The 26,423-nt window shown below is 43.0% G+C and overlaps 2 protein-coding genes across 3 annotated transcripts; both read right to left on the bottom strand.

Annotated features, from left to right (window-relative positions):
* Positions 1-623: 623 nt before the first annotated feature.
* LOC126561812 (zinc finger CCHC domain-containing protein 8 homolog) lies at positions 624-2,688 on the bottom strand. The gene is made up of 2 exons (XM_050218138.1): positions 1,423-2,688; positions 624-1,358 (listed from the first exon to the last, which is right to left on the bottom strand). The coding sequence occupies exons 1-2, from the start codon at positions 2,686-2,688 to the stop codon at positions 624-626; spliced, it is 2,001 nt and encodes a 666-aa protein (XP_050074095.1).
* Positions 2,689-3,642: 954 nt separating this feature from the next.
* LOC126562517 (calcium release-activated calcium channel protein 1) lies at positions 3,643-25,326 on the bottom strand. 2 transcript variants are annotated; one of them, XM_050219053.1, is made up of 4 exons: positions 25,226-25,326; positions 10,487-10,847; positions 6,458-6,601; positions 3,643-4,173 (listed from the first exon to the last, which is right to left on the bottom strand). In XM_050219053.1, exons 1-4 carry the CDS (start codon positions 25,255-25,257, stop codon positions 3,643-3,645), a joined length of 1,068 nt encoding a protein of 355 aa, XP_050075010.1. In that variant the 5' UTR covers positions 25,258-25,326. The 2 variants fall into 2 exon arrangements, with proteins under 2 accessions (XP_050075010.1, XP_050075011.1); XM_050219054.1 differs by lacking the exons at positions 10,487-10,847; positions 25,226-25,326 and adding an exon at positions 6,717-7,036.
* Positions 25,327-26,423: the final 1,097 nt, after the last annotated feature.

The raw sequence follows: 26,423 nt of genomic DNA on the forward strand, positions 1-26,423 counted from the left end.
GCAATCAGAATATGTAATAAAGAAGACTGTAAAAGTACACAAAATAGAATGTCAAATTTTATATATTCACTGTACATGTGTTGTTGACACCATTTGTTACTTGAGAGAGGCATGCTGAACATGTACTGAGTTGTTTTATATAGTCTGCTCCAAAAAGATAATAGTTTAAACGTCGTTGCAAGATTAATAGGGTTTAATGATTGACAGACTGACAATTTTAAGATTCAAAAAAGGAAATGCTCCTCAATCGTATGGTAGATAGTTGTGTACATCAATACGATAAAGCTCAAAACTGTTCAACCGGTAAAAAAATAGTTTCATGTGTAGGTCTGAACATAACATCCTTCTGAATGAAATCGAGAAACACATTTTATGTGAATACAAATTAATAATTCATTCAAATCATACGCAAAACTGACATAGTTTCATAGTCAGTTTTGATTTCAAAACTATGTCAAAAACAAAAGATAAATTCTCAGTACAATTATTTGTACGTTGTTTCGCCACATTCAAATAGCTCGAGTTGATTGTACCTCAAGTATTCCTTAAACGCTAAAAACCCCTACCAATGCTCCATATTACAAGCTCCATTATTGGTTTATACGTCGGCTCTACCTTTCATCCTAACTTCCATCCTCTGTCTCACGCAAATGATCGATCATCTTCAATCGCACTTCCGATAGAAGAGACTTCATCTGTTGATATTTGCCGGTAGAGTTGGGCAGATTTTCGAAATGTATCACATCGCTAACACCCTTCGAAAACGCTTCACCACTCGGCAGCGTGCTGTACGGTGTGAACGCACTCAAAATCGGTGTACCGAGTGACATTCGCTTCAGTCCCATGCTGGCTGGCTCATCGATGTACGGCACCTTGTTCATCGCTATTTCGCCGAGATCAAATGACTCCGGTTCTGGTGGTCGTATGGATTGTCCGGTTTCTGGCAGGCTAGCGGTCGATGGCGATGGTGGTGCGGGTGGTGTTGGCGGTAGCGGTGGGAGTTCTACAGTAGGTGGTGCAGGTGGAGCAGCTGGAGCAGGTGGCGCAGGTGGAGGCATTGAAGAAGATATTGTTGCTTCGGTCGAATGATTTGCTTCAGCCGCCAGCTTTTCCGCAAGCATCACGTCATCCATAAAGGAACAGTCTTCAGTCGCACCAGAACTGCTGGCCACTTGTTCCGCGATCTGCTCCGGATTTTCAGCCAGCTTTTCCGCGAGCAAAATGTCATTAACGAAGGAAGAGTCTTCCGTCGCTACGGAACTATTTGCCAACTGCTCCATAAGCTGATTTTGTTTGGCCTGCAAATCTGCCAAGGTCGGCGATGGTGGATCAGGTTGCGGCATCACTATCGGCGTGTCCTACAAAAGGAAGAAGTAAAATTAGTATTTTGAAAAGCAATTTTTCATCCATTCCAACGCTTACATTCAATGTGATCACTTCCACTGGAGTCTCAACCAATATAACACTTTGGTCTTCGACAGCCGTTACATGGTTCGTTTCCGTATCGGAAGACACTTCACCATCCTCCAGCTCTTCCGCTCTGGGAGTTTTCGGCAGTTCCGGACTACCCTCCATCGCATCCATGTCAACTATTTCCGTATTCGCTGTCGAATCAGCAATATTCTCCACGTCCGGTTCGACCGTCAGCTTCATTTTCTTACGCCGATAGCCTCCCACTAACGTTCCCTCCAACTGACGGATCATGTTATCCCGACTCAGTTCCTCCGAGTAGGGCGGCACACTGAAGTACTTCGAATCGTCAAACATCGACGGAGGCGGTGGCTCATTAAACCCGGGATACTCGATGATTTTTCGCACATCGTACTTCATGCGGGCATTGTCAACCTCGCCATCACTTTCATCCGAATGCTGGACGGCGTCACCGTTCGATCCGAACAGCTGCAGACCGGAATGTGTTATCTTCGCTTCCTCAAGCCACCCGGGTGGATAGCCAAATATGCGCATCTTGTACACGTGCAGCGGAAGATCGCGAGGCCCAAGACCGAGCGCATTACGCAGTTCCAGACTTAAATGGCCCGGCCGAATGTGACCGTACTTCTGCTCCAGATCGGCATGATATCGTTCGTTCTTTTTCTGGAACTCTTCTTTCTTCTGCCGAATGCGCACATAATTTCTTGGCTCCTTGCATTCCTTCAGAGCGTGACTGCCCGCACAGTTCCAGCATGTTTGCTTCGCTTTCGTTCGCTTTGCCAGTGAGTTGGAAGCTGACGGTGGTGTCTGTCCGTCGTACACTTTGTTCAGCGACTTTTTGTAACTCGGTATAGGATCATTGCTCTTTTTGTTCTTCATCGGTGTGGAGTCAATGACGAACAGAGAGTTAACTTCGTCGTCCACAATCTCCGTGGTGTCGGCCTCATTAACCTCCATCGAGCAGCCATCTTCTCCTAGGTCTATCTTTACTGGTTGCTTCGGTAGATTTTCCTCAAAAACTGCCAGTAACGCAGACGAGATAGCTTTTTTAAGCTTCTGGTACACTTCGTTGTTCTTGAAGTGAATCGTTACTAGCGGCACGGTACCCTTCCTTTGTGAATTCGTCACTTCGACATTTTCGTCATCGATACAAACTACCGACACGTTGCTTTCTACAAATTCTACATCGCTGTCGCTGGTGTCATGATTTTCTCGCGCTTTTACATTAGATTGTTGACTATTTGAATTCTCGTCCATGATGGAAATTTAATCACAACACCGCTTTTCACTGCAAACACCGCCAAGCTGCTTTCATCGGAAATCGGATTGCTTTTGTTTACCATAGTTTGACAGTTGCCTGTTCATCGGAACAAACATTCCTATCCGGCCCATACAAACGGTCGGAGTCCACGTTTTGTTATTTCGAACATGATTTCGAAATGCGAAAAGCCGACATTTTTAAATAGTCCGTTATTTTAAAAGATGGAAAGCAAAGCTCATAAAAAATTATAAAAAAAAATTTTTATTGTCAAGTGTATTCAATTTAAGCATGTTGAAAGCAAATAAATTAAATCAGCGAAAATAGCATGTTTCCTTACCATTTAACAATTTATTTATTTCTTACACATCATTTGAGCATGGCAAACCAACCAGAGAAAGTTGATATAAATTTTTCAGTTATTATTTTCTTTCTTTCTGTTCTTTGAAGAATGCCTTAATGCCACAATAATTTAAATAAACAATTGCAGTTGAATTCATTGTAATTGTGATTTATTTGCATCGTTTACTGCAATGTCTCTCGCATAGACACTCGTCATTTTTATTTCGCAGCAATTAAATTAGCTTTCTACACGTGTCGTAAGTGGGTAAGTAACAGTAGCTCCTTCTCCGCTACCCAATGTCTTTTTTAATGCGATTACACTACTATTGTTAGGGGAAATGAGAGGAATAGATATAACATAATCGATTACAACAGTATTCTAAGGGAAAGGGTCGCTTTCGTCTCAACATCACCCGGAAGGTGTGGTACATTTTTTTCCTTTTTTCTTTTGTGACACAGAATGGGCCTACAACAAATTACTACAATTACTGGAAGAAAACGCAAGACCCTAACCAATCCGAGGTTCAAAATAAAGGGTTTATGTTTGAAGCATGAAATCACAGTTGGTGTAATTTGTAAGAAGTAGAGATGGAAACCGACGGGGCTAGTTATCATACAATTTGCAGCCCGGATGGATGCAGTATCCCGTGGTGGTGCTGCTGCTGATCGAAATGATCCTGCTCCATCTGCTCCTTGAGTATCTCCAGCTCGCGTATGCCGGAAACAGTCACCTCGTACTTGTGCATCATCAGCGAGCGGTAAAAGTGTAGCGCAAACGCGACAAAGATCACTAACACGGGAATGAGCACGATACAAGCCGACCAGGCAGCCGTCGTGTTGAGGTCGTAAAACTTCACCCAACACAGGATGGCGATCTCGAGCAGAAATAGTATCAGCCCTAGCAGTGTCGAGAAGGCCCACGCCGTCTCGATGTACCAGTGTAGGCGCTCGTGGGGAGATTCGTGGACCAGTGATATGCTGTGCAGGTTGCAGACTGTTTCGATGTTTGGCAAGATGCAGGTGCTGATCATAAGCGCTAGCATGTGAACCGCTACTAGCAGCGTGGTGCATACGGCGAATGCTATTAGCATTGCCGATGGCACTTTGGTATTTTCATCCAGCTGTACCTCAACCATTGCGACCTAAAATCGACAAAAAAAAAACAAAAAAATGTTAATATTGATGAAGTACAACGTAGATGCAGGACCAGTGTACAAATCCCAACCGGGACCTTTCTCCCTTAGTGAGGATTGACTATCCAACAATGTGGTATCTGCAAATCTAGAAAGCCATTCGATGGCCGACTTGACCCAAGGGGTCGTTAAACCAAGAAGAAGCAAGACTTGTTGATAGTTGGATAGTTTGTCTGGACCACGAGCATACGATCCTGATATGTCCTGCCGTAAGTAAAGTAAAAGTAAAAAGTAGCCTTGACAATAGAGGCCCAGAGACTAAGACATCCTCTTCTAGCTTTGGAGCAGGAGCAGGAAAGGGAAAGCTTTGGGCAGGAGTTAAATAGTGGATGGATTACTTGACTTTGTTGACAATCACGTATGGGTCCGCATGGGATTAGAACCCCAGTCCTGCCGTTCGAAGAACGGTATCACTGTCACACCCTATCACAGAGTCACCCATGGATAGAAGACTACAATACGCATGAACGTTACGTTGTGTTTAACAGGACACAACATCTGGGTACGGTATTAGGTAAGACAAATGAATGATCAGCAAGCTATTTATGGAAGACGAATTTGGCGAAAGATATCTGATCCTGTTCGAAACCATCGACTCGGATCCTAGCAGGAAAGGGCCTAAAAATTGAAGTTGAAGTTCCACGATGATTATATACGATATAAGGAAGTAAGGTCGAAAAATAAGACCGCAGTAAAGCTACAAGCCAAGACACATGAGAGAACAGAAAACTGATATAGGATTAGGGGACCTGAGAGGGATCGTGTAAATAAAGTTATTCTACATTTGCCAAAGCTAATTGTTGTTAAGCAAATTAAGTAAAAAACGTTGAAGAGGATACAATGAGAAAATTTTTCAAGTCGTCTAAATTAAATTGAACAAAAATACCAAAGGACAAGAGGGCGCTTAACAATTATAAGTATCTTGAGGTAAATCAGGAAATAGAGGAAAACAAACGAGAAAGAGTGTAATTTTTTTTTACGAGGTAGCCCTAATGCAACGGTCCCCGCTGATTCTTAGTGAGAGCAAACACTGAGAAAGCAAACAAGCTAGACGATACGGAAACTATTGAGTTCCTAAGTTGGAACATTTATGAAATAACAGAGGAAGATGAACACAATTAAAAGCGAATTTAATGCCGGTGTAAATAGCATCGACTAGTGGGACAAATGAAAACAAAATTAATAAAACATCTTTGCATTCCTCACTATTTCACACGATGTAACTGGCCTGATGAAAACGCTAAATAAAAATCCACATTCCACACACGAAATGATATCGTTCGGTTCCAAACAAGATACACAAAAAGCCATTACACATATTTTCACACGAACATGCGAAAATAGAGTTTATGATTCGACCGTGCCATAGAAAACCTTCGAATGATGTTACACATCCACTACGCGAAACTCGTTAATCATAATCATCCTGTCCGCAAGTAGAAGCTGCAAACAATTTCTTATAGTTTCGAGCGAATGGAATGTTTTCCCGCCAACGATACATATGTACGCTCGGGGTTCGTTAAACGGTTGTCGTGTTCTGTTTGACCACACAGGCGCAAAACATTTCTTTTTGTGTTGTGATGCTGTGCATTCTAGTGTTCCCAGAGAACAGTGTGGATACACCTCCCAAGCGGTCACGAAGTTTATGATCGTTTTGTGATTTGTGTTGGGTTCCGCGGGTATGGCGGATTCAGCACACAAACCGAAAAGAGTGCGTAACGACGTGTGTAACCGAGGGTGAAGAAAACTACATGCGTTAAGTCTTGTCGTGTGTACGTTTGTTGGCAATGCAAATTGGTAACTCGGCGCTAAATCCTACTAGGGTACAAGGGGTAGGGTGTGGGGCTCGCAAAGATCAAAACAACCTGGGCCAGCGGAGTGGTTTGAATCAAAATTCGTATGGCTAGGATTAAACTATTTTTAAAATAAACGGAACCGTAACCTGGCGGCGGTGTGTGAATTTTTCGGTCCCCACCTCAGCGACTGACACACTGTGGCAGACGAGCAGGCCGGTCAGCGCCGGCCGGTGTCCCTCTTCTGCAGGCAATCAGGAAAGAATCTACTTTGGCGATCGCGATCTTCACCTTCCTTAATGCCGTTGAACGACACTGACACTGACCCCTAAGAATTTGGCGTGGACCCGTTGAATGAGCCCGTTGCAAACATTGAACGCGCGTTTTGATGGCAACAACCGCTTCAGAGTTCCTACTAGCGAATGTTTTATTTTACTTACCATCGCAAATCCGGACAGCAGGGCGGACGTTTTACTGGAAGCTTTTAGTTTCGCTCGGCTCAGCTGTAGCTTGCGCCAGGACAGATAGTTTGGTGTGTGCAGATCATCCCCCGTCTGTGACATTGTGCTCAGGTTGGATCGTCGCTGGAAAAATTAAATTTAAAAAACAAACACGCGATAAGAATTCGATGCTGGAGCAAACAACCACAAACAGAACGAAAAACGTAAGACCACCACACCACCAGCACGTTTTGCTTACAATCGCTTCCTGTGCTAAGAATGAGGCAGCACCCCCTTGAAAACTGGTCGCCGGACCAAGCCCCGACAGCAGTCCCGTGTTAGCGCTGCAGCTGTTCGGATGTGCACTTCCGGGCCAAAAGTCGCCAGCGCCGGATGCACCAACTCCACCACCGAACGCGGACGACGACGAGTGGGAACGGCTCGTGCGTACCTTCGGTACCGGCTGTGGACTGATCCGGAGTGCCGTCGATGTCGCCGTTACCGGATGGTTAAAATTGCGGTAGAGTGGCGAGTTCAGGCACAGGTTCGATTGTGAGCAGCTCGGATGTAAATGCATTGTTTAGCCCGGTGCCAAGGTGCGCGCGCGAGATGAGATCGCCGTGTCGGTTCGGTTGCGGTCGATCGTGAGAGCAGTGGGCGAGTGCACGATTTTCTCACCAGATTACCCTCACATGTACTCTCGTACACGGAGGGGAATTTTGAGCGCTTGCTTGCTTTTAGCAGTTAAAAGTGTGGTGTGCAATTGCACGTGCACGGCTCGAAAGGGAAAACCTTCCACGTGTAATATCGAGCAGGATCGAGGTCGTATGCAACTTTTACCAGTTCATTATAATTTCTGTTCCTAATATCTTTATCTTTTTCACTATATTAATCACGTGTTTCGTTGGAAAAAAAATCCATTTTAACGAAATTCTTTGCTAGAATAAATCTTTCTTCAGTCGCATATTTAAAACCAATGTCACGCTGCCCATTACACAGCTCAGTTACACCAGATGTGCAGGTGATCTTTCACTCAGCGAATCGCTCTCGCGTTCTCATGTAGAGAACAGCCAGCAACACACAAAGAAAAATGGCTCACAAACCTTTTTTCCCACCATGTGTGAAAAACGATGATCACGATGTGTATGTGTGTTTTTGCTGTACAGTAACTTGAGGAGCTCGTTGCGGTTGTAGAGAGGCGCCTAGCAAAAATATTCGCCCACCTTACAAGCAAAAACAAAACTAAAAGGCACGCCAACTAACGGGCGACACTTCGTTGACAAAAATATCGTCAAACATTTCTTTGCTGCACGGTGCCGTACATTACCATTACCATCACTTAACGATCGCCACACACCATCGTAGCGTACGTCGACAGTGTGTATGTGTATTTTATTGCGATTTTCTTTTCGTGCGAAGAGTCAAAGGAAAATCGGACATAAACAGCTAGAACCAGCTCCAGCAGCAGACATTCGGTTGTCAATTCAGGCGTGTCCCGATTCACACATTCCTTGCCAGCGATAAGCGCAGCGAAGAGATGATTGAATGAACAGCTGTGCTCCGGGACGTTGCACAGTGGATTCTTTGCCAAGAAAATCCTACCATGCTCTCCAACTTGCAGATAAAGATTTGTGAGGTTTTTTTCTTCTTTGGTACTTTGAAACCGCTTCGTACTTTGATACATTTGGGGCAGCAGCATCTACACGATAAGGCATAATCATATTACTCATGAAAGGTCATAAGTATAGAGGGTTATGCCAACAGATAAGGCACAGAACGAGTACGATTGCTGGTGATAGGAATGGTTTGCACATTGACGATTGGATTGTCGATACGATTTTTATCACTTAGCATAATCAGCTTAGTTTGGTATCAGATTTCCTTAAAAAATCTTACACCCAAAAAATATTGTTCCCGTCTTTCAAATCATCTTATACAACACAATGCACTTTTTTTCACGATTGCAGTCGTCGTACGTCAGTATCACATGTTTTACACATGTTGCACATCAACCACACACGTCGTTCGTGGTATTTTAAATTCGTTTACACGCGATACATGTAATGGTGTTACAATCGAACATTATGCTCCAAATCAAAAGCGATCACAAGTCACAAATCACACAATCGGCTGGGCAACAAACAACCACGCTCAACTCAAGATGCGTGCGATAATATATGTATTAATATTCCATCGTCCCTGTGGACGGTTCAAGGTTTTGCCGTCTATTAAAACCATACTACGGTCGGCCCGTACTCGACTGAACCTGGCGCGCTTATTTGGCAAAGAGCACGCACGGCCGAAGAGCGCGCAACGGCGCACGAGAGCAAACGAACCAGCGACACGCTACTAACATACTAAACTTCAATCACCAGCGTGTAACCTAATCCAAAGAACAGACTATCATGTGTCCACCGTTGTTGTCCCTTTATGCTGCCCGGGTGTGCCGTGTGCGGGGTGGGACGAAAGCCGAACACAGCATTCTCACACATCCAAAAGGGAAGTAAATTGATGATATCCGACACATGGATGTGTGTATGTGCGAGAGGGTCTACTTATTCGCGGGCAAGCTCACGTGTTTGTTGATGATAGGAGGGGGTGCCCTTTACTTAAAAATGCCCCACTACGCGGACTTTGTTTGGTAGGATGTTGCAGCATCGATAGCATACCCGATATACACACAGCAACCATACGTACCTGCATGCTGCGCTGTATCACCGGAGTGCAATTGCAACCAGTGTATCCATTTGCAACAGGTAGTGGACGCTCACAGTTTATGCTCTAGGCGTACACACGCTTGGTACGCGTGTCAAACAAGCGGGAAGAGTGTAATTGTTTCGAGTCAACTTTCACCCATTGTACTGCCTTTTTGCTGAAATTCGTCTTGTGCGTTATGACACGCCGCACGAGAGAAAACAAACCCATTCCCGCCAAAGTGTAGTGAAGAGCGCGTAAAAGAGAGTTATTTTTGTTTGTTTAGGATAACAAACCCATCCTTCATCATCTCGCGGTCATGGACATGAGGTCGAGAGCCACCTGCTCTCTCGGGTGTGTGCATAGGCAGCATACAGCGTTTCGATCCACATATAGGAATTTTAAAATTGCTTAGAGGAATTTTTCCAATGGATAGTGGAATATTACAAGCTCGTGGTGGAATTTTACATTCATTGAAAGGATATTTGCAAGATTGAGAAATTTTGCAAAGAGCATTTGTGCGTTAAACCCGTTCAAATGTGAATAATACGGCGTGCAGATGACAACAAATTATTGAACGGCATTTTTTATTCAACTATTTTAACATGGGAGCTCCAAACACGCCGACAGAAAATCCACAGCTGATTACAGTTTGCCACAGTTGAGTTGGAAATTTTCCCTAACTGAATGCAAAGTTTCCAAAGAAGCTTGCAGTAATCCACAAAAATCATTTAAAAAATCTTTCTGAGTGATCTTAAAGTTCCATTGCATGGATCGAAACCCTGTAATACTTGAAAGGAAAAAGCTTTCAATCAAAAGGATTTATCTGCTTTTTTGCCTTCCTACTGTGAGACGGATACAGATACTTTTAACGCTAACGATCTAAGCCTATTTATTTCATCGATGTAAATTTGTTAGACCCTCAACCTAAACTGTTTGGTCTTGAGCCAATAAGTATCGAAACATTTACATCCGAACTTTCACCGCACAAATAAATAAACCTGGCTTCCGCACAACGACGCAAGAAATTCACCCTTTAAAAAAAAATTAGGCCACATTAAAACACATCCGTAGAACGCCGGGTAGAAAGATCGTCGCGTTATGCCACCCAACCGCCGTTGAACGGTTAAACTCTGGTAAATATTTACATTTCGATGAATGATCACGATCACGAAGCGACCGTAAAAATGACCCATACACGGTAGCAAAACTACTACTTCTACGACGGTGAAGGGGTGGCGGCTATTAGCAAATGCGTCATCCCGCGCCCGAAACGATGGCTAGAGAAAGGAACGAAACAGGTTCAAACCGTGGAGCCAACACTCGCACACTTACCTTGTTGTGTGTACTGCAAATACTGGTACGGTTGTTCCAACTGGCCGCTGCACCGTGGCCACCGTGCGGCGTAAGACTGTGGGTACTGTTGTTGCCGATGCTTCCACTGTGGCTGTTTCCGTTGCTGCCAAGGTGAAGGTGCGCGTGATTCAGGCCCGTCCCACCGTTGCCCACGTTCGGATGGTGATGGACGACCGTACCGTTGTAGCTGTTTCCGTTTCCGTTCGGCTGATGGCTTAGGCCCGTCTGATGCAGCTGACCGGTGCTGTAGGTTTTTGGTGTGACCGTTGTTCCGAGGGTGGTAGCCAATACTGTATCGATTCCGGCCGTGCTAGTGCTCCACACCGACACCGTACCATTGCTGTGGAAGGTTAACAACAGGCTCCATGGCTTAGATTCACAGCACAGCAAAGACAAAGGAAGAGCGATTTCGTATGACAAAGCTAAGCGTGTACGGAATTTCGTGTTCAGGAATGTAATGAAGATTGCTAACAAACTAATTCTTAAGCACTCTAATTCACAACATCAAAAAACGTAAACCGAAAACACACACACAAAACGAATCAATTTAAGCTAGGTCAAATGTTTATCTTTTTCTGACGTGTGGGCTGGATGTCGAGCGGCAACATCTTCCACGAAAAGGTTGGATCATAGTTCTTTTCACAGCGGGTTAAAGAGTTTGACAGCTCGGGTAAGGTGAGGATTGGATAACAAATTATAAAATATTATGATTAAGTGAACGTCCCAATTATATGATCATATTTTTATTTACAGTTGATAATGACGGTAAGATCATATTTTTAAAACGTCCATTGGCTTAAATGTACTTATCCGCCAACAAGTACAACGTAAAAATTATATAAAATGCAGCTCGAACAGTTTGCAAAACTGCTCGATGTGCTCGAAAGCTTGATTCCGATCCGGTCCGTGGTTGTGAATTCAACACACCATCTCTAGTGCACTAAGGTTTGAATAGCGGTGTGCACTGGACAAAAGATTCAAATTTTAAAAGAAAAATTACTCTTTATTATTTTATTTTATTCCTCGTAATGATGTAAGTGTATATTGTCATTTCAACACAACAATCATTTTAAAAAAAATTGAAAGAACTGTAAATAAAAGTAAAAATCGAAAATTTCGACACCGACGGTTAGTTGCATTTGATAACTCCCAATAGAGGTCGCAGCAACTGCATGACACCAACAATCAAATGATTTTTAAATTTTTCATTCAAAATTTTCTAGCTTTGTTTTGTTGGAAAAATGGTTCTAAAGTTTAGTCCAATAGCGCATGTAACAGAAAGTTTTCATTTTTCTGAGTGACTTAAGAATGTTTTCACTTTAATTTTAATTTACAAAAGTTTGTCTTGTCTCTGCATCGGGAAAAACCGTTGGAAGTCTTTTAATTATTTCGAACCACAATTAAGGCATACATTTTTTTAACTTCAATCCGCATAATTATGTTGTCTAATTGCTGTTTTTTGTATTCCTCTTCTATAGAACAACCGATGATAGGAAAGCACAATCGACCATTTTTCCAGCCTATCAAACACATTTAAAAATTGACTTGTGCGCTCCCACACACGCACTGAAAACTGAGGTTGGTCGTTCCCTTCAGCACCCAGTCATTAAGCCACGTATTTCATTATCTCTTCAGGGTGTGCAGGGTGGACGCGGCGATAGAAAACGAAAGCGCTTCAAGCTACGGACAGGTTTTTACGACCCAGGTCGTTAAGACCAGATGTGAGCGAACCGTGCTATGGTACAAAGAAAAACCCGGTTCAATCTGGCTGCAGCAAAGGGTCTCGGCTACCGGTGGGGGTTATACCTTTTTCACCCATCCTCGTTAGCATCAGTCCTACCCGCGGAGTGATGTGCATCGGAAGAAGCGACTCGGTCACCGGTGCAATGTGCCGGGACCGGTGAGACGGGCGATAATAATCAGCGACATCGGAATCGCACAACACACCTCGGCTAGTAGTTGTAATAGAGAAATGAATAAAACATGTTCTTACCGGCGAAGGCACAGAGCACAGACACGGCACACGGCGAGAAAATGAAAAGAACCCCTTTTCTGTAATAAGTTCAAATGGCAACAGGTGTGCTGTAATAGGTCCTACCGTGCGGTTAGCGAGTAGCGCGATTATGTAAATCTGTACCGGAATTCATCACTCTAATTTGTCTAGGTATCCATCATTGCGTGTGAGGCAGGGATACCAGGATTTGAATACGAGTCTAGATTGAAGATAGATTTAGCGTATGGATGAAGTAATCAGGTCATGACACGAGATGTACCTATCATAAGCGGAACTCAGCAAATATTGTAACTAGCTTGTATTGAGGCAAAATTATTCAACAAAATATTCACCACACCAGTCATTGATGTATAATTACAATGAGACACGATAAAAAAAGCAAAGACTTCTCCTGCCGAGAATAAAGACTCCTTATAAGTATAGACATTATAGGAATTCCTAAAGCGTTCCAAACGATGACAACAACGTGCCCGGATCAAATTCCACAACGTAGCACAGGTATCGCACCGACGAACAGTGAGGTGTTTAATGGGCCCAATCGTTTGTTAAGATTAATATCGCACGAAAATGGTGTCGAAGGGCTGCCAATCAGCACAATCAACTAAGCCACACAAAAAACATGTTTTGATGCAGCACAAAAAAGCACAACAAATAAGTTCATTTGTGGTGCGTGATTCAAGAACATAAGCCAGGTTAATTCAAATAGCAGCAGTAGTAGGGACCCCGCTTTTTGGATTGGAATGGATGGGTTCTCTTATCGCGCCAACAGTAGGATCCATCGTCTACGAACAATGTCCCGCACTAATAGTGGTTCGGTATTGTTATGCATTGGGAAGGGGAAAAAAAAGGCAGCGCTGCGTCTTTGATGAGCCAAGGTTGATAGTTGCAGTACTCCCATACAAAGTGATAAGCCGTATTACCTTCGGCGTCGTTAGCAAAGCACAGTGCAGCACTAGGACAGTAATTTTGTTTGGAAAACAAAAAAAGGAAAGCTTCCACGTGATAAACCAAAAACAAAACAACCGAGGGTTCTTGGGTCTGTTGTATTATCAAATCAATTCAAAACACGTTTTGCAACGAACCATCGTACCATCGTTGTTGGAGTGGGTCGTCGAATATGAAAAATGGGTTTATAAACTGGTTTATCATCGTACCCGTCCCGGGGTGTATAGCGCAACACAACAAAAGCCAGAAACGATCTTCCCCAAAAACCGCAACCTCATCTCGGATGCTCCAAACCACACTAATCAACACACTTTAAATGCATTTAAATCGCTGCGTAGCCTGCGTCGTCCTGCGGTCACGTGTTTTGAAGAGCACTTTTGAGAAATCCGAGCAGAAACCGCCTCCGTAATCACTGTCGTAGCGGTGAACATTTCTTTACACATTCCGATCGGCAGAATCGCTGGCCCCGGCTAGCGTTTGCGGTGTATTGTTCGCTGCAACAATTCGATGAATCGTGCCCAGAACGTGCACACGTCGTCGGCTCTATCTTCCACGGCACAGGTGCTTGTTTGTTACGCTTGCTGTAAAATTCCCCCGGCGTGTCCGGCGTGTCAAACAACCATCAAACAACGGGTGAGGAAGGGGCGGGGGGAAGCGGCAATTAAATCCAATTGATTACCCCCGTGCTGCGGTATTTAGTTATTCCTCGATATCCGTTATTTATGGGACGATGATTTCGAGGAAGCGGCACGGCCGACACTACCTGGAACCCAGAACCGGGATAGCGTGCCATCTGTCACGAGATCCGGAAGCAGCACCTCGTTCGACGGAACCTGCACCAACGACACGAGTGGATCACGATCAGGAAGTACCACATTAGCGCCATGTGACAAGGCGGGCTTTCCCGCACTACGAGAAGATGGGAGAATAATTCGGAAAATACTTATCGTGTCATGCGATGTGAGCCTTGCGAGGGAAGAGTGTGAAGGGATGCGATTATCGCTTATTTCACTCGTTTAGCACACAGTGCCCTTTTTTGTGCTACCACTAATGACAAATGGACACGAGCGTACCGACCGGGGACTAAGTCGACACGTGACACGACAGTCAAAGCCAAACAAAATCTGTTGATTCGTAGTACTTCATCACACGGTAGTGCACACGTAAGGGTCACGCCTACACACGCTCCAGCAGTGCTGACGTTTGTCCGTTGGTTTCAAAATTAATGCACCAGCACTACGCAGTTCCGTACGAAAAAGGTGTCCCAATCTCGTTTGCGACGACAATTGGAAACCACAAGTTCGCACGTCAATAACGGGTTACTGGGGTACATACTGCACGCTACACATGATCGAATCTGCATAACGATTCCATCGCTTCTGATCCAGGACGAGAACCAGAAGAACTAGACCCGCTGCTTTGCAGCAAGCTGTGGGGGCGACCTACCCTGCTAACCTTGAGGCGAGCGGCCTTACAGTCATCCAGGGACGGAAGGTTCGTTTACGGCCGTAAGCAAATAAGGGTTGGAGGGCGATCGATCAATAATTCTACTCAATTGAATGATTTAGTTCTAATTGACGTAAATAACGCGAGATTGAATGTGGATTTCTTATAGTTGTACCGTGGTGTGGTACATTTGGTGTTCTTTTGTAGGAGTGTTAATATTCGATTGGTCTCTCATCAGGTTACTGTCGTCAATATCTTTGCGAACGATCGCTAGTGAAACGAGAATCATTTGTTTATTTAACATTTTTTTTAAATGCAAATGATTTATCTTATATTTGTTTATATATCAACTTCAAAATTATTCCTGTACTTTCTTCTTTTTCGTCTTATTCTTCTTCTTCGGTTTAACAACCGGGAAATCTTTAACTGATATTTCTGGTTTCCATGACTTAGTTTGCCCGGAGATAGTACATAAGTTGGTGCCCCTATGTAAATTTCTGAGTTCTGGAGAGCCGGAGGGGGAACTGGAACCTGTCCGGTTGCAGTTCCCCCTAGTGAGGACTGACTATACAACCACATGATATCAATAAGTCTAGTAGGCCATTCTATGGCCGGTATGACCTACTAGGCTGTTAAGCCGAGAAGAAACAAAGAATAAAAGCTAGAATTTTGGGATATATTAGGAGTAAATATTGAGTTACTCTGCTGGTGGATACATAAGATCTTTAAGTAATGAGTAGTAACGGATCTAAGGGTGGGCAGATTAGCCACCTAGAGCCTCCACAGTTGCCTCCTATAAGGGGACTTGTAGCAGGGGCCGTATGTATGTTGGTACAATTACGTCGTAGTATGGAATCGTATTTGGGGTCCCTGATGTTCGTGTTTGGGCTTCGTTGAAAGCCCTTCGGTTACACGATGTACAAGTGTCTAGGGGCCTCGGAGTAGCTTATGTCCATTCACAGGACCTCATATGTACCTTATTCGGGGTACAATTTGGATTGTTATGGTGTTTGGCCTCGATATACATATTTTCGCCAACATCCTCCAAACAGCTTGATTGGCCACTGGTAATACAGGTGTAGGCGAATGAAGGCAGCACCTTATTTTTTAAGCATTTGTCATTCGTCAAGGACAAGGGGATTACTGAAACGTCTCATAAAAGTATTTCTTTGATTCGAAAATTGCACCATCTCGATACGTGAAGGGTACAGACCACAACCAGAGCTGCAAGCATTACAATACATAGGATTTGGATGTGGACTTACGCTATGAACATGACTTCTCTCATGGATTACGGGAAGATCGATGACGAAACGACTGAGACTCCCAGGATACGGTGTCCAGGATACGGAGAAGGAAATATCTCCCAACTAATGAGAAAGGGGTTTTTTTATATGTAAATTGTAAGCAGTACATCCACGCCGTTCCATTGAAATGATAAAAAAATGCACCAGCTTTCATCTGCCGTTTAGTTTGGTCAACTTCACCCATGGAGGGTGAAGTAACGCCTTCAGCGGACATGAGCGGTTGGGGCCTCTATCACTTATAATATGCTTACCGGACGCTGTATCTATCTCCGGGACAACAAAGATAAGTAAGCCAGTATAACTTACTGAGGTTTTTATAGAGTAAAAAAAGTGCTGAAATACGCTCCAGGTATCGAGTTTCAAGACTTCCAGAAATAAACGCCATTACATAGAAGGCAAAGAATCGATTTACTTAATATATTTCCTCGCTGATGAGTAACAATTACGCATAACCAACAGTAAACCTCATCATTCCAACATAAAATTAAGTAAACCGTCTGGAACTGCATGCAAACTGACTAATTTATGATGCCATGGCTGTAGATGTATCACAACGGGTGAAACATGCACTGACAAGACATCGACATGACAACGGGACCATTTCCAGGAAATGAGTCACATGATTCGCTTCTCCTATCTCATTTATTTTCAAAATGATATCCAAAGCGTTTTGTTTGTACACCGCACAACCAAACTGCAATATGCTTTGGGCAATAAAATAAATATTAAATTATCTCCAAAAACAAATTCTTTCTCCCATCCGCAACGGCCAAAAACACACCAACCAAGCGAGAATTTAAACCATCTCAATTTGCTGCAAAACATAACGGAAAACTTTCACTACATCACCTGCGGCATTCATCCCGATCCCGGCGTTCGCCAAACGCCCACTACAAAGTGGAAGTTTCGAAATGGCAAAAGAGAGGGATGAGTCAAAAAAAAAAGCGGCACAAAATACGGCAACATTACCGCCAACATTTGCCAATCATTCTTGCGACTTCCCGCCCTTGGCTTCGGGACTTCGCAGTTGTCATGTCGGCAGTGTCGAAGCACCATCGCGATATCATCGACCCATTGTCAGCAGCGAGTGATGCTTCCTTCCGGTATGGTACGATTACAGGCACGATTCAGCTTACCCGGTCCTTAAATGGCATCAGACCATTGCACTACACTACCGCGTGCTGCAGCTCCTTGGAGACTCATAAACTTTATTAAATTTCACGCGTTTCACGTGCCTTTGGTTCTCCCCCTCTTTGTTTGGCTCGGGACCATCGATGGAGTGGGGTGATGGCAGAGGTCAAAGGGCTGGCCAAGGGGTAGCGTTGGCGAATGACACTAAGCCACGATGGTTGATTCAATTGTCACCCGTGGTGGAGTCGGCCACTGTCGAAGGCCCCATCTTGTAACTGACCTTGGCGCATTGCGGGTGTTTTGGACGATGTCACTGCGCGTCGATCGTGATGAGCCTGCCGTGAAGCATCATCCTTGTTTGCAAAGGTCGGGAAGGTTTATTTTACACACCGGAAGCTGTCCTAGCTGTCAGCGGGATACGCTTGAAGGCTTTCTATTATTAGCCAGGATGGAGTTATGAGCTCGACATTGGATTATTCTACGCCTAACTGAGACGTTTGTTTACGAGCAATTTAAATAATTGCCGGCCATAAAAAATTGCAACAATATGTAGGTAAGGTAAGATAAGAAGGAACATGTTTAAGGGTAAAATTTGCCGATTATATACAAAACATGCATTCAAATATTCAATCACTAACGGGTAATCATGAGCTTTTTACTATTTTTTAATGCAAAGATAAGTGCATACTTATCAAGCACTAAGTAGTGTTACATTGACACACATAACGTTGAGTGAAAGTTTTGAACCTAGACTTCACCGCAATTAATCGCCCCTTCCCTCAGGCGCTAATCGACGATGCGTCCACTGACGATGTGTCGATCCCCAATCAAGTGAAGTTACATGGAAGTTCTATTTCGGTACCAAGATAAAGAGCGCCAGTCATTGTGCAAACCGGTTCGGTTGGTGTACTTTCCGTTCCTTCCATTCGCCATTCTTTTCGACGTGTTGAACAGCGGATCACCGAAAGCGGCCCGGAAGAAAGGAACTTACAGGGCTTTGCACAAAACGACAAGAAAAAAAAAGACGACTTGACGAAACCGGCTAATGCTACATATTTATTATTACTGCCGTAGGTTTCGAGCCAACAAATGGACCCACGCACGGCTGAGGGCCCCGATCAGTATGTGATGTGCGGGAGAAACTATTTAAAGCATGTACAGTAAATAGTGGGCTTCCCAACTGTTATTTCGCTTGTGCTCTTTCTATCTCCCCGTCTGTCTGTGGGCTACAACGCCACTGGATCTACCAGCCGTCCGCTCATGGGTCCAAGGTTCAAGCCTCCATCCAAAGTGAGGGAACTTCACCATGATTTGTGACTGCGCAGATACGTACACGGTTGAATGGTGTACAGAGATATACAGACATACTTACATGTGTATAGTTTTTAAAGGCACCTCTGTGGAGTTGGATTTTTATTCTGTATATACAGTACTGGACAAAATAATTCATACGCTTTAACTATTCTTTCTACAAGCTCAATATTTCCTTCAATGTAATAGTCACAACAATGCTATCTTTAGGAAAGTTGTTGCCCTATTATCAGGGAATAATGTTTTAGAAGTGAAGTTTTTAGAATTATGTATGACTTTCTAAATATATGCTATCATTCAGGAAAGGATGAGAATCGGCATGGACAAAATAAATCATACACCAGATTTCTTTTTCACAAGTTCACAAGTTATGCTTATATCAAATATCTCCTTTTATTTTTGAACCCTTAATATTTGGTATGATCACTCTTTGCCTTCAGCACCATTTCCAATCGACGAGGCATACTTTCAACGAGATTCTGTAGCTATTCTGGATCAATTTTCTCCCACGCTGTTTTCAAAACATCAAAATAGTCGTCTTGGTTGGAGATCGATGTTTTGTCCACTTTATTGTACAAATAACACCACAAATTCTCTATCGGATTCAAGTCGGGAATTTGTGGTGGCCATTCGGGCACCTTAATTCGGTTAAATTTGAAGAACGCAGTTGTTTTTTTTTTTGGCAGTTTGTTTGGGGTCGTTGTCTTGTTGAAAAATGTAATTTGTTTCACTAGGCCAGTTTTCTATAGTGAAACCACCAAATTTTCAATCAACAAGTTAATATATACATCTGCGGTTATGATCCTCTTGATATTCACCAAACTTTCGACTCCAGACCACGCATACGATCCCCAAACCTTAATGTTCCCCCCCTTCATGCTTTACCGTCTTCTGAATGTATAGTTCCTTAAGTGCATCACCGGATCTGCGCCATACCCTGGACCGACGCTTTGTGCAAAAAGCTCAAATTTGCTCTCATCGCTCCACAAAACGCTTTTCCAAAAGTCTATGAACATCCCGGCGTACTTTTTGGCAAATTCCCATCGCTTCCGTTTGTTTTGCATGCTTATGAAAGGGCGCTTCGATGCCAAACAACTTTTCCAACCACTCGGCGCCGGCCTATGGTACGGGGATCGACATCCAGATTCATCGTTTCCTTAATTTCCCTGGAAGACAACTTAGGGTTTTGCTTCGCCATCCGAATTATTCTCGCATCATCACGACGGGTCGTTGACGCGATGACGTCCTTGTCCAGATAAGTTGCGCACAATTCGAAAGGTTTCGTGTTTTTTTTCAGATATGATCCTTTTCAGAAATTTGTTTTCCTGACATTTTACACATTTCACATGACGCAATATTTTGATCCACTTGCTTTCCAGTAAAAGAACTGTCAAATAAGCCACATGGCTGCTAGTTTTACAGTGCTGCCTGAACGTTAGTTAATTATCACGTCAAGAAAAAATATTTTTTAAGTCTATGTTTTATTTTGTCCATGCTTAAAAACCAACTGTTGGCTTCTTCTTGTATGCATATAAAGCTATTTGAATTATTTTTCTCTGCAATACTTAAAATTGTTATAAAAATACTAAAATCTTCCGAATAAATCATGGTTTAGATCTGAAAAATAGAGAAAATACTTCTCAAAGGGCATTTTTACTTTGCGCGTATGATTTATTTTGTCCAGTACTGTAAATACCAACCACTTTGCCTTCTGTACTAGAATTCAAAAGATAGATATCCGAATCATTCATTTAGCGGACGGTTGATAGTGATTAAAAATTAACTACCCTGATAGATGAAAGTACCTATTACTACCATATGGTCAGCTAAGCTAAGGGTTCATTGAAGGGAGCTCCACAATTTCCATTCAAATTACCCTTAGAGTTGGAATCTGTAGGAGGGTCTGGAAAGGAACTCGGTTCGACTGCTGACAGTGACAATTAATTTGGCCACGTACTGATTGCGGCTACCATTCAGTGCGGTAAACAGTGTTATGCAAACGCGCTTTACTGCTGTCGGCTAAACGTCACACGTATGATATACGATCGAGGCGAGGAGCAAAGCAAGCGATGACTTTATTGCTTTGCTTCCACCATACGGAACGCAGGTTATCTATTGTTTCTACCTTGCACCATGTTCACATTACGCGCAGCTCACCCTCATGTAGAGTTTGTTCAATTATCAATTGAATGGGAACCTAAATGGACCGTATGAAAGCTAATAATGTTCTGCATGTTAACAGCATAATTATCGAAGCAAAATCCATCGAAGAGTTATCTAAAAAACTTCCCTTTAAATTAAAACAAAAAAACATGTTTATAACAATGTAATAATTACTTGCATTAAATCACAAAATCACCTAAAAGTACGCCCATAGTACATTCACTCAACCATGGCTTCCATTTCACATGTCCCAATTTCTTGGCACTCCGCACTCTCTTTCCCAATTCCGTCATGCACATGAAAGCAAATCTTCCAAGCATGGGTCCATGTGCTTTTGATTGATTTACAGGGCATAAACTCACTCCCCCTGCTCGCCCCAAGACCCCTTTCGGACGCAATTTCGGTTCACTTAACAAATTAATACATCTGCAAGGGTTTTTGACGCACCACAGCCGATGAATATTCACAACGGACCCTCGCGCGCGTTGTTCGTACCCTCGATCCTGGTCATTCTGCTCCCTCCTAAGCCACACAAACGCATTTTTATGATTCACAAAATACCCTACCCTACCAACAACAGCCCTCCCGCAGTACCCGCTAGTATCCAGCAAGAAGCGTACGCGGGACACACTCGTCTTCGTTTGACTTTTACACAGCTGTGTAGCTTTTTTTACGTGTAGTACGCGGATGGTGCTTTGCTGGTGCACCCGATAGCGATGGCGTTGTGGTGGCCAGCGTAAAAAGGGCGCAATTTAATCCGGTTAAGTGATTTTTGTGTCCACACACACACACACACGCACACGCTCCATGGAAAGTTGAAAAGGCGATTCAATAGGAAGTTGCTGTCGAATCTCGAACGCCCTTATGCAAGTTATCTTACGTCGACCGATGATCGAAGGCGCTGTCTCGTTTGAAAACGAGACGTAATAAAAGGGCTTTCGAGGGCAGCGAGCAACAGCTTGAAGGAAAAGTGCTGATCGTCCAATCGTGCGTTTAAAGTTTGCTTTTTTGTTAATTTAATTTTGCCAATACATTGACCTCCATATTCTATGGTACTGTCTAAGAAAAATCGATCTCAATCTGTTTAAAATATTGCCGGGAGCATTGTGGAAGCTCATGAGCTTACAGAAAGTGCAAGGAAAAAAATATTATTTCCTATAAGGTTTATGCGACTCAAAGGTTTGTGTGAAAAAAGTTTCATCCCTTAATTAAAAATAAATCTCAATTTCACTCGATGAATCCGTTCCGGACCGACAAGCAGCGTGTCGTCAAGTGTTTTCGAAACGGCCGTTTTGTGGGGGTTATCGGGTTTTAATTTTTTCACTGAACATTCCAAAATTTAATGTACAATAAATTAGGGAAAATGCCAAATTATGAATAAGCCATGCGGGTGTACCTTTATCGTGCGGATCCGTAAAGAAATGCCAAAGCGAAAAGTAACACAACACAAGGCACCCAATCGTGTTCGCATTACCCGCCAGAAGACGATGTGTCTTTTACGCACCATTTAGATTTGCTCCGAAATTCCCGCATCGCGACGATGGAACAGCAGAAACTCCGCCGCACAAAACAATGGATTAATGATCCCCCGCGAATACTGATGAACGGCCACACTAATACACTCCCTTAAGACTGCCACTGGTAATGGCAGAAAAGCAAAAATGGTAAGAACAAACTCTGGTGACCGGTAGGAAAAAACGGGCAAAAGTAAAAATAGCGAGCCGACAGAAAAAAAAGCAGTTAATTGCTGTTTAATGATTCAAAAGGCGCACCGGTGGAATTTTTTTTACGCAACTGACATTCCCGGGACTTTGTTTTTTTCTTGCCATAGGTCTTTTCCATTCCTTCGTTTCATGAAGTTCAACCATTTGTTGTGTCGCTCTGCTTACCATTCGATTAAGTTCTTTACTTATCAGCTCAGATTATCATTTACTATGCTTTTCTTCTGTTCTCCCTAAAGTTTTCACTTCATACTACTCTCAAGTGTAGCTCACGGTGAAGTAAAAGTCACTCACAATTAACCTGTTCGAAGTTCGATCCTATAAGGAACGATACCGGCATCAGATCGATGTTACTAATTGAAAAAATCTATAACCTACTACGGGGATTTACTTTGAAAAGCTCAAAAAGGACCACCCGAGTGGAGGAGGTTCAAGGATTAATTGTTTCGGTGATATTTTAATATTCCTCGCCTAATGACGCCCATCTTGCGGTGAATACCCCGCAATCAGAAGTGTCCGAGGCGGCTTCTTTAGAATTTGCTCATTAACTCCGTTCACGCCTTACTGTAACGCCCTGGAGATGCATTCAACGTTTGGGTCGCCGGGGGATCTTCTCATAAATCTACTACGAATCGGGACGTGATTTACCGCAGCACTGGGTGCGCTACCCTCCAATCTCACTTCTCGTTGTCACTCTGGGTGTCTTTCTTCTTTTCCTTCCCGGATGCAAGATATGCACATCGGTAACAATATGGGCTGTGGTGTGTGTGTGTGTGTGTTGCAACTTATTTTGCGGCATGCCTTCACCCGTGTGCTGCTGCTCATCTAATTATAAACCATGTGCCTGGTGTACTTTGAATCTCTGCCCCCGATCCTCGGGCCCGAACTTTAACTCCATATCACATTAAACGAGACAAAAAACTCCTACCTGATTGAATCAATTACAGCTCACAGGCTGTTACCGCGTGTAGCACCGGTGCGCGTCTACGTAGCCACGTGAAAATGTAACAAAGCATGTACGGTGTATGGGAAATCATTGGCGCAATCCTTATCAACTGCGTCGCATCTCGCTGGCTCATTGTTGAATGGAGCGAGTGCCGATGAAAGTTACGTTCAAGTTAGCTTTTGCACATCTTCCCCTTCCGTGGCCGCCCTTGGTCTAGCTTCGCGTTGAGTAATGCTTCGTACGAAACGATTATCAAGGGCGAACTTTTGTCTGGCGGTGGCAATGGTAACGATGCAATCTAACGATCGGCATTTGAATTATTATCTTATAATTTCATTGCCCTTTTTCGTGTTGTGAATGACAAATGAGCTACATTCGTTATGTCTCATGACATAATTGATAACTGATTGGCACAGTGCTATTAAAACACATATTACACCCTTAAAAACTGATTATTCCACCAAATTTTTACTGATATTACTATTAAGCCTTTAGAAAAAAAACATAATTACTAATTAATTCGTAAGATATCGTAATCCTCATAATCATCATTGTTCAAATACAATATCTTTCTGAAAGAAAATTATTTAATACGCTCATCAGTTCTTAATGAATAAAACAAATTAAGAGCTAGAGTCCAATAGTCTAGTCTACAGGAATTAATTTTTGCTTAGAAACGAATGTCATTTGCTTAGTCAAACAGCCATTCGCTCAAACTTGGTCGATATCTATGTGAAAGGATTTTTGTTTTCAAATTTATATTTTATTTATATTTTAGGATGACCTTTATATTTTTGACCTTCGCCCTCTCCTGAGTAACCCGGTAGAGTATCAAATGAGATTTAAAGCCCAGTTCTATCGTGTGAATAACTGTGGAAATTTTATTTTGAAAACTTTTCAGCAACTTAAAGCCATTTCGACAAGCAATTTATGTGCAAAACAGTACGTAAGTTATACATTCTTTTCATTTTTAGTTTCGAGAAAATGACGCAGGGAGTCGATAAAAGCTCATGATGATACCCACACAATGTTAACCAAATTTTAATTTGTAAAACATCCGTCCTTTCTAACTTTTTGATTAATTTTTATATCTTAATGGTAAGCGGTCCAGTGGTATAGGCGACTTCAGCGTCGGTTTTTAATCTGCAGGACCGAGGTTCAAATACCATCCCGATCGTCCCCTCGTATTTGAGGACTAAATATCCCACTACGTGGTTTCAGAAAGTTCACCAAGCCATTCAAAGACCGACGGTCGTTAAGCCAAGAAGAGAGGTAACCTTTAGCTCCAATAAAATCTTATGTTTCCAGATCTTTTTTGTTATCTATGTTTAATGCATTTAAATTTTCAAAATCCAAACTCATAACTGTCCTGTTAGCTGGCTTCGTACAACCGGCTGCATATTATTTCTAACGTAATAACAGGAAAATTACGTCAAAACATGATACACTCACACTTATAATGTTTACTGGTATTACATTTATACAACAGTAACTTTATCAATACACAAAATAATTATGAATTTTTGAACATGCAACGAAATTCCTTTAGAATCTGTTTTGTGATAGTTTTCGGCTGCACTTTTTGACGTTTTTGGCAATAGTAATAAATCCTTATGTTCTTAAGCTGTTACTAATAACTGATAGGAAGGATACTTAACCCACACAACGCGAATATTCCACATAAGTACACGCTTAACATGTTCGAATGTAAGTAATAGCTTTTAGTATGCTTACCCAGGTCGCTTCTTTCTGCTAGGATCCAACATGTTGCCTCTGGAGTGGTTAATCGATGGTTCGGTTACACACACGAAAATAAATATCCTCGCCGCCCGTGACAGATGTTCCGTTTCTGTTCACAGCAACACCACTAATCATTACACATTTATCTCACACTGTCACGCACATTTGCTTCCCAGCCAAGACGCGTCTCGCAATACACTGAAGAATACTTGAACCTCTGCACAAGCGACACTACATTTGGGTATTTTTGTATCTTGTTAATGTTAGGCAAAGTTAACCGATCGGTAAATGATCCACAATTGAATAACACTGTTTTCACTCGTCAGATATGTTGATGCTTCTGCTTATTTCTATGCCTGCTTTGGCTTGGTTGCTCGGATGATGTAGCTGGCGCGTGTTATCAGTGGAAAGATATTTCCATTTATTTATCACCTCTCGCTTTTACAAGCCACCACAATATCACCTGCGTGTTTTACTTCCCTTTTACACAGTAAATCTTTTGCTGCCACGGTTGCAGCATTTCTGGTAACTAATCAACCTACGCCGGTATGGCTTCAAGCTGAATCTGAAAATATGCGTTTCTGTTGACAAGCGGGCTCAGTCAGTGCAAATATGTTGGCTGCACTATCTTTCCGGGCATCTTCTCACACATCGACACGCATACGCATACCCAGGGCACAAGCAAACAAAACAAAAACACTCGAACACTGCGCGGGCGTCGCGTTCAACACTGCTCGCACTCGCACAAGTGGCGCTCACGACGGTTGCTTCACGAATGAATTCTCTGCTGCCTTCTGAAGAGATCGTCGGTCGGGGTGGGACGCGCTGTTAGCAGTTTACACGATGCCGCTTACAGAAACACACGGCAGGCGAGGTGATCGGTCTACGCGGGCCTGCACACCTACACGCAAGCAAGCTAGCAAGCAAGCAATCAAGCATGCAGCTACCTAGGCCAACTGATCTTAGCTCATGCTGTAGCAGTTACATTTGGTGCGCTGCTAAAGGCCAAAAAAGAGTTCTTATCGCACTCAAAAGCAGATCCATAGCTTTGAACAACGATCAGTTGACGAAGTGATCAGTAAGAAGCATGGCTCTTATCCGTAACCTGATTTTATTTGCCTAAATAAGGTTAAAATCGGTTTACCAGCTGCACAAATTCGATCGCATGTGAGTCAACATCAAGCAGAAATAT

The sequence above is a fragment of the Anopheles maculipalpis genome, chromosome 3RL (assembly GCF_943734695.1).
Source record: "Anopheles maculipalpis chromosome 3RL, idAnoMacuDA_375_x, whole genome shotgun sequence".
Taxonomy (NCBI): domain Eukaryota; kingdom Metazoa; phylum Arthropoda; class Insecta; order Diptera; family Culicidae; genus Anopheles; species Anopheles maculipalpis.

Coding starts and splice junctions, on each gene's coding strand:
- LOC126561812 (XM_050218138.1), bottom strand. CDS start 2,688: ATGGACGAGAATTCAAATAGTCAACAATCTAATGTAAAAGCGCGAGAA. Junction 1,359..1,422: donor TGGAAGTGATCACATTGAAT/GTAAGCGTTGGA, acceptor TTCCTTTTGTAG/GACACGCCGATAGTGATGCC.
- LOC126562517 (XM_050219053.1), bottom strand. CDS start 25,257: ATGTTGGATCCTAGCAGAAAGAAGCGACCTGG. Junction 10,848..25,225: donor AGCAGAAAGAAGCGACCTGG/GTAAGCATACTA, acceptor AACCTTCCACAG/CAATGGTACGGTGTCGGTGT. Junction 6,602..10,486: donor TTTGCAGTACACACAACAAG/GTAAGTGTGCGA, acceptor TAATTTTTCCAG/CGACGATCCAACCTGAGCAC.